At 46.6% G+C, this 10680-nt stretch overlaps 1 protein-coding gene across 1 annotated transcript in view; it reads right to left on the bottom strand.

Annotated features, from left to right (window-relative positions):
* The window catches only part of ANKRD55 (ankyrin repeat domain 55), a 119588-nt gene extending 112172 nt beyond the window's left edge, over positions 1-7416 (bottom strand). Inside the window, exon 1 of the mRNA XM_019517841.1 lies at positions 6630-7416. Coding sequence (XP_019373386.1) covers positions 6630-6669 — 40 coding nt within the window. The 5' untranslated portion in view covers positions 6670-7416. The remainder of the gene's footprint in view (positions 1-6629) is intronic.
* Positions 7417-10680: the final 3264 nt, after the last annotated feature.

The following is a 10680-nucleotide window of genomic DNA, read 5'->3' as shown; positions in this document are numbered from 1 at the left end:
GGCCACAGAGACAGGAAGTGGTGTGTGGAAGTGCATGAATAGTCAGAAATAGGAAGCTGTGGGATTGCTGATGGTGCTTTTCTGTTCTCTAGTTCTTCTGTAGTGCCTGGATGACTTGCAAACATGGTTCAGGGAAGAGGGGCTGGGGAGAGGCTCAACCTCAGGCCCTGAAAGTCAGGATAACTTCTGGGCTCAGGGGTCAAGCTTAGAGGTTTTCAATGTAGATAGTTGTTGGTATGGACTTGAGTGTGGCCCTATGGTCCACCCTAAGTAGACACAGCCCATTGGACTCCTGTTTGAGCTTGCATACATGTATACGGGGGCTGTGTCATGTTCTAGGGCAGGGGCGGGCAATTATTTTGGGCGCAGGGCAGCTTACTGAGTTTTGGCAAGCTGTCTGGGTAGCCCTGCCCCTTGTCAGGTGCCCTGACCCCTGGTCAGCATCTTGGGACCGGAAGTCCCACCCCCAACCTCTGAACTTTGGCACCAGAAGTCCCTCCCCTTGCCACTGGAAGTACTCCTTTGGGGAAGAGGGATTGCTATCTTAGGGGGAAAAAAAACAAATTACTTACTGAAAATTAAACACCCATAATAATATATTTTATTTTAATTAAAAAAAAATTTGTCCTGATTTGTGGGCATTTGTGGTGTATATGCAGAAGTGATTGCCTATGGGGGTTTGTGGGGATGTGTGTGTGTATATGGATGTGGGTGTGGGAGCCATGTAGTGCAGTGTGGGTGGGCAGGAAAGTGGGGAAAGCAGCGAGGGGGAGTGGAAGTGAGTGGGAGTGTGGGGTCTGCACCAGTGTCCCAGGGCCAGCGCTGGTGGGGCCCAGAGCAGGGTGGCAGGAGCACGGGGTGTGTGCTGGCTGGAGTCTGTGGAGCTGGGCTGAGCTGTACCAGCAGGGAAAGGGGGGAGCTGACCTGGCTCCATAGAGCTCCTGCTGGCTGTGACCCCATGCTTCTGCTCCCCTGCTCTGGGCCCTGTTGGTGCTGGCCCCAGGACACTGGCACAGGCCCGCATTCCCACCCGGCTGCCGTCCCAGTCCCATAGTACATGTGGGGAACAGTGCACAGCTCCAACCCTGCGCACCCCCACAGGGAATGAACTGTTGGTCAATGCAGGGGGAAAAGTGGCTGCTCCCCCACCTTGTGGCTGGCACTTCCTGCTGCAGCTGCTTGCAGCCTGTGTGGGCTGTCCTGCCTCTCCGCCACATCACTGCCACCCTGCAGGGCAATGGTGGCAATGGAGAACAGGCACAGGCAACCCCGCATAGGCTGTGAGTGGCTGCAGCACAGGGTGCTGGCCACAGGGAGGGCAAGCAGCCACTTTTTTCCCCCACGCTGAGCACTAGTTATTTCCCCGCCGCTGCTGCTAGTCTGGGCCCCGCACCAGCTCTGGGCTCACCCTTCGGGGCTGAGCCACGGCAGCAGCAGCTGAGCGGAAGCTGCAGTTTGGTGCAGAGGAAAGTGGTCCCTGCCCTACTCACTACCGCTGGGCAGTGTTTGCTGCAGCCACACCAAAGCCTAGCATAGTGCGGGCTCCTGGCGGGCAGCCGCAGCAAACACTGCCTGTTTTTGGGGGAGCTGCTTTCCTCCGCGCTGAGAAGCAGTTTCTGGGGAATTAACGTGCTCAGTGCAGGGGGGACGCGCCCCACCCCCCGTGGCCAGTGGCCTGTGCTGCAGCTGCTCACAGCCCGCATGGGGCTGCCTGTGCCTACTCTTCATTGTCACCACTGCCCTGAAGAGCAGGAGTGATGTGGTAGAGAGGCAGGACAGCCTCACATGGGCTGTGAGCAGCTGCAGCAGGAAGTGCTGGACATGGGGGGGAGGCGGCGCTGTTTCCCCATGCTGAGCACCAGCTCGTTCCTTGCCACCAATGCTCAGTCTAGATGGGCAATTGTGGGGCACGGGGCCAGGGTTGCACGGGGCTGGGGTGGGGGCAGGGGCACTGGGAGTGAGTGCTGGCACAGGCATGAACAGCCCCATGGTCCCAGGTCAGAAGCCCCTGCTAAGCAAGGGCTTCTGGCTTGGAGGGTGGAGCCTGACAGGGATTCCCTTGGGTGCTACTGTCAGGCTCCACCCCTAATAAATATTAATTTTCTAAATTTTTTAGGGGCCTGGCAGGCCAGATAGAATGGCCTGATGGGCTGGATATGGCCCTTGGGCCATATTTTGTCCATCCCTGTTCTAGGGGCACTTGTGGAACCAGTGAAGAAAGGCAGATGTTTTACTGCAAGTGAGTTCACTGTAGCAGGGAGAGGAGGGCTGAAGGATCTACAATGATGGGATCATGTAGCTATTTTCTCCACCTGTTCTTCTCCTCTGCATGCTCTTGGACTAGTTTAGCATCTGTTCATCTTGGAAAAAGATCTTTCTTCCAGTCTGGAAGCAGTAGCCTGGCAAAGAGGGGCTATCCTGTGAAACAACCCACAAAAGGAATTCTGAAAGCTTTCCCTCTTCCTTTAACTTTATGTTTTATTGCGTCTGTGCTAGAATGAAACTATGGATATTGTGGTTGGTTTTATGATGCTTCAAGCATGTCTAACAAGAGAGAATATTTAACAAGAATGCTCAGTTGGGAAGCTGCAATATGTCAACACAATGAAGCTATGAGGATTTTATTTCTCTGCTATAAAACAAGGACATGTTTAAAGGGAAACACTAAGATTAAAATGGATCAATAAACTGACAGTGACAAAATTGTGTTTTGCTCAGTCACTGAACAGGTGGCCACTGACATGGGTGGATCTAGAATTCTGAAAAGGTGGGTGCAGATGGTGAGGTGCATCATTACGTATAAAACAACGCATTTTTGTCCAGTTAAAAGAAACTACAAGCTTTACTAATATTCTAGGGGCTGAGGGCTGTATTATTCAGTTTAAGATTGAAGCAAAAACAAACATAACTTCATTGGAATGAGTTTAAACAATCTGCAGGGCTGAGAGACAGGGGTTTCATTACCAGGAGCAGCTGTCAGACACCAGAATTGCATAACAAAGGAGATTTTGAGCAGTGAAACATCAAGACCATCAAAAAGAAGAGAGGGTTGTTAACATCTGTGGAATGAAGAGTTTAGAAAGAATCGGGTAGATTATACTGAGCCATGAAGTCAATTGACCTCCTCAGCATTGCCTGACTAGAAATACTGCTACCACTGCCAAGAAGTTGGTTTTAAACTTTGGTTTTAAACTGCTCCCTTGAGGGGCCTGATTAACTAGGCACTAGGGCTGTGTGACGCTTCAGGTGCTGATTCGATTCAGAGGAGATTCGGTCCAATTTGGTGGCTGAATTGCCAAATCTGAATCAGGAGACCAATAAAAATGTCTGAATCAATTTGCAGAAAGATTTGGCAATTTGGGCAGTCCCTGCTCGCTGCCGCAGGGAGCTGCAACCAGGCTTCATGCCGGTAAATAGAGCGGGGACTAGATGAGGGGGGAAGGGACCATGGGGGGACCTCTGCCAGGCTCCATTCCCTGACCCCCGCCCGCTCTCCCAGCCCCCAGCATCCCAGCTCTTCAAAAAAAAAAAGAAAGCAAAAAGCCCCATAGTCACTGGCTGCTGCAGCAGCGGTTGGGACTTCTGGGGGCTCGTGGCAGAGCCCTCCATGCAGCACAGGGCAGTGGGGGGCAGCGGGGATTGCGCCCCCGCCTGGCAGCAGCTGGTGAGTGCAGGGCTTTAAAAAAAAAGTTCTGGGGTGCTGGGGCTGGGTGGGACAGCCATTGACAGGGCTGGGAGAACAGATAGGGGATGGGGCCTGTTTGATTCGGAGATTCGGCCAACTTGGCGGTGGCCGAATCTCTGAATTGGATTTGGCCGAATTGATTCAGGATAGTGATTTGAAACACCGAATCGAACCATTGTCCCCCAAATCGGCCAAATCTGTATACTAGGCACTTTGCACAGGCCTCCTAGGTACCACTTTTGTTTCTGCACATGCCCAAAATTGTTTAGTTTCAGCAGCTTGGTGCCTAGCTTCCACCTATCTCTGATCAGGATCCAGAAACCAGGTCTCCTGTAAGGTATAATCCAGTAGGCATTCTCTGAGCAGGCCTACTACATGCTGATAGGCTTGGGCAACTCCTCACAAAATGCTGTTATGGTCTTTTTCAAACTGAAAGATGACTTATCCAGGAAGTGGGAAGTGGGTTGAATGTCCTAGCCTGTAAGGGTTAAATGCGCATCTCCCACCTTCCCAGGAAGTGCCCTAACCATGAGGTGTTTTTTGGGGTTATCAGTGTCATCTTTGCTGTTGTCCTCGTTGGGTGTTATTGATGTGCTGTCAATGTTGAAGTCTCAGGAACTGAAGTGCCAGCAAAAGTTGCAGCCAGGAGATCCCAACAAAATCTTGCCTTAAAGAATGAACGCAGGCCCAGTTTGGTGGTAAAGTTTCAGCCAGGCTTATTGTCTACGAGCACAGCCTTAACATGTTTTGGCCTAACAAGTAAATCAGATGAGGAGCTAAGGCATTTGTACCTATGACAAGATAGTCAGCATGACACCATGCAGGCTCCCACAAGCCACTGCAAAGTTTCCCTGCTTTCCAATTCTCCTTTTATACAATGATAAAAAATGATGTATTGAATTCCATCTGTACCTTGAATGTCTAAAACTGTCCTGTGCCAGGGGCTTGGTGCACATTCTGATCTGTGTGTTCCTGTTCCAGCCTTATCATCCTGGTACTGGACTATTCTACCTTGTAACACCATTTCTTCCTCCCATCTTTTGGTAGGAATGTACATCTGGCTTACATGCCAAGTTTTTGTATGTGAGGAGTTCATGCATTGGTCAGGTTTGCCAATGAGGCAAAGCCTTTGTGTGAGCAGCATATGCCCCTGAGAGGCCTACGCCAGGTTTAGGTTAGGTGTTGGTGGGTGCTCTCCTTCCGACCCTTTGATTCTGTTCCACTGAGCAGAAAGGAATACAAGATACCCGAGACCAACGAGACAGCACACAACAGGGAGACTTACTCTGTAGCTTAATGGTAAGAGCACTTATCTGCAGTAGAGGAGACCAGAGACCTCTTCTCAGTCCATATCTCTGTTTTATTGAATGATTGTTGAATAGAAAATATAGAAATAAACCTGGCAACAAGAACCAGAACTCAAAGAGATCCCTAATCACCATGTTAAAGACTCAAGTCTTTCATTTTGAAAGACTGTCTCTGGCATCAGGAATTTTGCAAATTCTTACAGAAAATCTTTGAAAACAGAGTGGGGAGTGCCTCCTATCACCCTATAGCTTGGTGGTTAGGGCATTCTCCTCAGGAAGGAGGCAGAAGATGTGAGTTTGAATTTTTTTCATATTGGGGAGGGCCTAGAACTCCTGAGGAGTTCTTGTACCACCAGGATAGTACATAGAAGATGGGAAAAAATGGCATCACTACCATTGCTACCGTCAAGAGTGAGCCCTACTCAGATCTTTCACAGAACTTAATTCTTTCACGTGCCCTCAGGAAAGGATTCTAACCTGTGACTCCCAAGTGGATGGTGGCAGTTACCAACAGTCCTGATTCAGGTGGCGCTGCTCTAGAGCAGTAAGTAAAAGTCTTGGGTATCTAGTTCATCATCTTGGTGTGATCTTGATGTTTTAACTAGCTGAGCAAGGTCTGAAGGATTACATAGACACTCATCATAAATTCTTAGTGAATAGTACTAGGGGTTTCCTACACTCGTGCAAGTTTCTTGGATCACCATTTTGAATTGTCCATTTCTCCTGATGCAGTGTACATGGGCACCCAGAAATCAGGTGCTGCAGCACCTAGCTTGTAGGTGCTAAGTTACTTATTCAATTTAACCTCAGTCATTTTGCATACTCATTGAGCAAAGAATATTAGTTTTGGGTTCAACTCTTGCTTAATTAGCTGGCACATTTTGCAAGTATATACTGAAAACTGAGAATATTGTTCATAAGTCATTAAAGAAGAATTTGGTGCAAGAGAAAAGTTTTAACCATGGATATTTCCTACTTTGTGAAAGGAATAAGAATATAATGGAACATGGAATATTAGTGAATTAAGCAATAAGGGAAGAAAATCATGTATAGATCACTCAAGAAGTAAAAAATCAACCATTTTGTTTCAATATAGACAACCAAGTTCCATCTATATTCCCATAGCAACCTAGTCCTGGCAGCAGAAAAATTATCTTTAGGATTTATTTTAATATCTTGTGTTGGGTACATAATATAGTTTACCCATGATTTCTTGAAGTAATGCAAATTACTTATCAGCATGTTTCCTTCACTACATCTCATAGTACCACAATTATTGTGTTTAATTATGAAAATAAACTCAGTCAAGGATTTGAGTTTTTACAATTTGAACAGCATATTTTAAGTAGTTGTATTTGTTAATGCTGTTTCTGTTGTCTACAAAAATCTCATATTAAATCTCAGAAAATAATCAAATGTTTTTGCTATGGTGAGATCAATATTTTAGAAGGCTGAAATATTTGTCCTTGAAACAAATGAAAAAAGATGGTCCTTTTTTCTGATCCATATGCAAGAAAAAATCAGTTAGATAAGTGCTCGTTCATAAAATGTAAGGTATTCTTTCTGGCTGGTAATCATACAGTTACAACAGGCATGCTCAGACCAATGGATCTTGAAATTAGTAGCAAGCGACTTACCTTTGTGCTGATCAAACACTGAAGAGGTGCTAAAATCCATTATGGTCTATCTTATTGTTTACAATTAGACAAGGCAAATACCATCTCCGTGGTTTCCAGGGAAAAATCTCATATATTACAGTAAACAATATATGCAAGGATTGCTGTCGGCAGTTTTCTCGTCTGAGAATTAAACTTGCTTTACGGCTGCAGGTTGTTGTCAAGGAAAAGACATTGTCACTTGTATAAAGGGAATGGTATATTTTGTTTGTTAAGGACCCATTTAAAAAGATGTCCCTGGAAATGACCTAACTGAGCTTTAAGGTCTTGCAAAACCAATAGTATAAGAGGGTCAAATTGTCTTTGATCAGGACTGAGAGAGCCACTGCAGTTCACCCAGCATCAGCATTAAGAATGCTGCCCTTACACAAACAGAAATCTCAATGGGAGAATGAGGATTCACAAAGGCAAACAGAGCATGTGCAAAACTGCTAACGCAGTTTGGATACTGATGTAGTCATACAAGCCAAACTGCAAATGCTCAGCTGACAGACAATGCTGCTTAATTGACTGTTGTTTTATAACTATTGAATAAGCATACATCCTGAGGTTTATTAATTTAAGGAGTTCTACACTAATCATCCACACACCTACTTAACTGTTGAAGTGAGCATGAGTAGCATGCAGAATAAAATAAAAGAGGATGGTATTTATTGCTACATTTAATATATAGTTTAAAAGGTCAATGAGGAGACAGTTCTCATTAAACAGGCCAACTAGTACTAAAAACCTTTTAAATGATAATGGGTTTGGTGTGTTAAGTGGTGTCTTAACAAGACACTACAATGGAATTGTTAATGCACAGATTTTAGGCATAACCTGCAAGCCTCTGTGTCAAAGTCACAGCCACAGGAGTCCCAAGCTCTCACAGCTTTTTTTCAGGAACCTGGTCTCCTCCAGTATTTAGGAGCATGCAGTGCATGAAACAAGGACAGTAACAAGTTTTGTTTTATTTTGCGCCCAGTATTGCTGTTACCACACTGGAAGAAATTCAAGTAAGTGGCTGACTTAAAATTACTTGGGCATAACAAGAGTGTATCTGGGCAACTAGATCAGCAGTTTTCAACATGTGGGCTGCAGTCCCCTAGGGGTCTGCAAACTATGTCTAAGAGGTCTATGAAAGATGACTGTGATCAATTAAAGATATGTGAATACCCACACTTACAATTCAAAGGGGTCCACACCTCTCTTTGAAATTTTTTAGGGATCCACAAATGAAAAAAGGTTGAAAACCACTGAACTAGATGGAGGGGTTAGGCAGCAATAGTTTCAGTGAACATGAAGGCTAACGATAAGTTTCCTGAGCACCCTCCTATTAGTACATTGAATGAGGCAAGTGATCCACAGGCAAAATAGTATATGTAAAAAAATTAATATTGGCACAGGGAATGGGGGACATGTTAGAAAGCTGTGGTGTAGATAGGTAAAAGTCAGATACAATCTTGAGGTGGCCTCTCCCCTGTGAAGAGGTTCCTGACTAGAAGGTCTTGTCCCTCCGCTCAGGGCCAGATCATTTGCTATATTTGGGGTCAGGAAGGAATTGTACTCCATGGTCAGATTGGCATAGACTGGGGAGGGGGAATTATTTTGGCTGGAGGGCTGCTTAATAAGTGTTGGTGAGTTGTTGAGGGTCGCAAAGCTAGCTCCACCCCTTGACTGGTGCCCTGTCCCCTGGTTGCCATCTTGGAACCTTAAGTCCCACCCCTAACTCCTGACCTTTGACACTGGAAGTCCCTTCCCTTGCCTTGGAAGTTCTTCTTTTGGGAAGGGGTGGAGGACTTGTTTGCCAACTTGGAACCAGAAAAAAAACGCATACTAAAAATCAAACATCTACTATAACATTTTAATTTTATGCCAAAATTTTTTTTGCCTTGATTTATGTGTGCTTGCATAGTGTATATAGAGGCAATTGCATAATAGCTCAAAATAAAGTCCTACTTTAGTATATTGTGTGGGGGAGTGGGGGTGTGTATGCAGGGGTGTGTGTGTGTGTGGGGTGGGGTGGGTATGGTGGAATATGGGGTGCATGGGCATGTGTGTATGGAATGTGTGGGAGGATGTGGGTGTATGTGTGGATGTGGGGTGTGTGGGGAGGTTTGCGGGGGCAGAGGTATGGTGGGGTGTGTGGGATGGTGTGGGTATGGTTGGGGAGTGTGGGTGAGTGTGGGGTATGGTGGGTGTGTGGATGGATGGGTGTTTGGAGCTGCATGTGGCAGCAATGCAGGGCCAGCCCAGCTGGGCCCTATGGCTTGCAGCTCCTGCACATCTGCCAGAGTCCCCAGCCACATGTGGCAGTAGCATGCAGGGCCAGCCCGGCCCCATAGAGGGCAGCTCCCTGCGTTCCCAGCCCTCAACAGGAGTCCCTGGCCACTGGCCCAGTGGGGCTCTTACCTGAATTTCCGGTCTTGCAGGGAGGGAGGGCTGGGAAACAGCCACAGGTTTGCCATGCAAAATCTGTCAGACAGAAGCTTCTCATCGCCAGCAGCATCTACCTTGGGTCTGCAGGCTGGGCAAATTAGGCCAGGCTGGGGTCGGGGTTAGTTGCTTAGCAACCAGAGCCAGAGCTGATGCTATAGTGGGTGCTGGCACCTCCTGTATGGAGGGGCTGGCTTTCAGAGGGGCAACCAGGGGCCAGGACTTATGAGAATTGCCTTTTGGCTTTTGGAAGAACCCTTTGGGCTGGGCAGAATCACCTGGCAGGCCTGTTCCAGCCTGCAGACCATATTTTGTCTGCCCCTGGTATAGACTGTGAGGGATTTTTGCCTGCCTTTGTAGCGGAGGGCATGTCCTTCTACCTGGGATTTCTTGAGCATATATTAACTATGTTTTTATAGAACAGGATGTTGGTTGCTGTGGTTTCCCTGCTTTACCTGTGGCAGGTTGGGGTGTTATGTCGTGTGTGTTGTATCAAGGCTGATGATAGTTTTTTGCAAAAGTTAAATCATGGATTTGTATACAATGGTTTGGACACAGATGATCTTCCCTCAGGCAGGGGTTGGACTGGATGACTGCTGGAGGCCCCTTCCAGACCTTCAGCAATCCCTCTCACAGTTGAGGGTGATTTGTCTTCCATGATTGTTCTATCTGTGGGTATGAAGTAGCCGATGAGGCTGATCTCCCATGAGTTGATGTTGATGCATTTTTTTAAACTGTCCGTGAGGACATCCTTGAAGCAGTTTTTTTGCACCTCCTCTTGAGCATGTACCTTGACTGAGCTGGGAGAATTTGCTTTGGGAGTCTGGAGTCAGACATCCAAATGATGTGGCTGGGCCAGTGAAGCTGATGTCAGATTATCATCTCCTTGATGCTTGTGGCATTTATTTGTGAGAGGACACTAATGTTGGTGCATCGGTCTTCCCGCTTGATTTGAAAGATCTTCTGCAGCAACATTGATCATACTTCTCCAATGACTTGAGGCATCTCCTGTACATTGTCCACATCTCAGCTCTGTAGAGTGAGGTGGGGATCACAACTGCTTGATAAACCATAAGGTTAGTTTTGGATCTGATGTTACAATCTTTGAACACCCTTTTTCTCAGGTGTCCAAAGGCTGCATTTACATATCTGAGGTGATGTTGGATTTCTTTGATGTCAGGCTTCTGTGAGAGATGACTTCTGAGGTACAGGACTCAATGTTCTCCAGAGTCTCATTGATAATCTGAATTACCAGATCTGGAGACTGCTCATTAAAAGCTTGTTGATGTAGGGGTGTCTTTTGAATGTTAAGCGTAAGTCCCACTTTTTTGTATGCCTTGGTAGAGATGTTGACAATTGCCTGAAGGTCTGCTTCCAAATGAGCATCATCAGCACGTTGGAGCTCAATGATTGAGGTGGGGGCTGCCTTTTTTTTTGCTTGGAGTTGGCTGAGATTAAGCATTTTATCATTCATTTGGTAGTTTAGCTCCATTCTGACTGGAAGCTTGTTGTTGGTTAGATGTAGCCTCTTAGTAAGGAATATCGAGAAGGGTGTTGGAGCAATAACACAGCCTTACTTAACACCCATCTTAACCTC

The sequence above is a fragment of the Gavialis gangeticus genome, unplaced genomic scaffold (genome assembly GCF_001723915.1).
Source record: "Gavialis gangeticus isolate Ggan-Ray unplaced genomic scaffold, GavGan_comp1, whole genome shotgun sequence".
In the NCBI taxonomy this organism is placed as follows: Eukaryota; Metazoa; Chordata; order Crocodylia; family Gavialidae; genus Gavialis; species Gavialis gangeticus.
The sequence above is the reverse complement of the archived record's forward strand: the minus strand, read 5'-3'. Positions and strand labels throughout refer to the sequence as shown.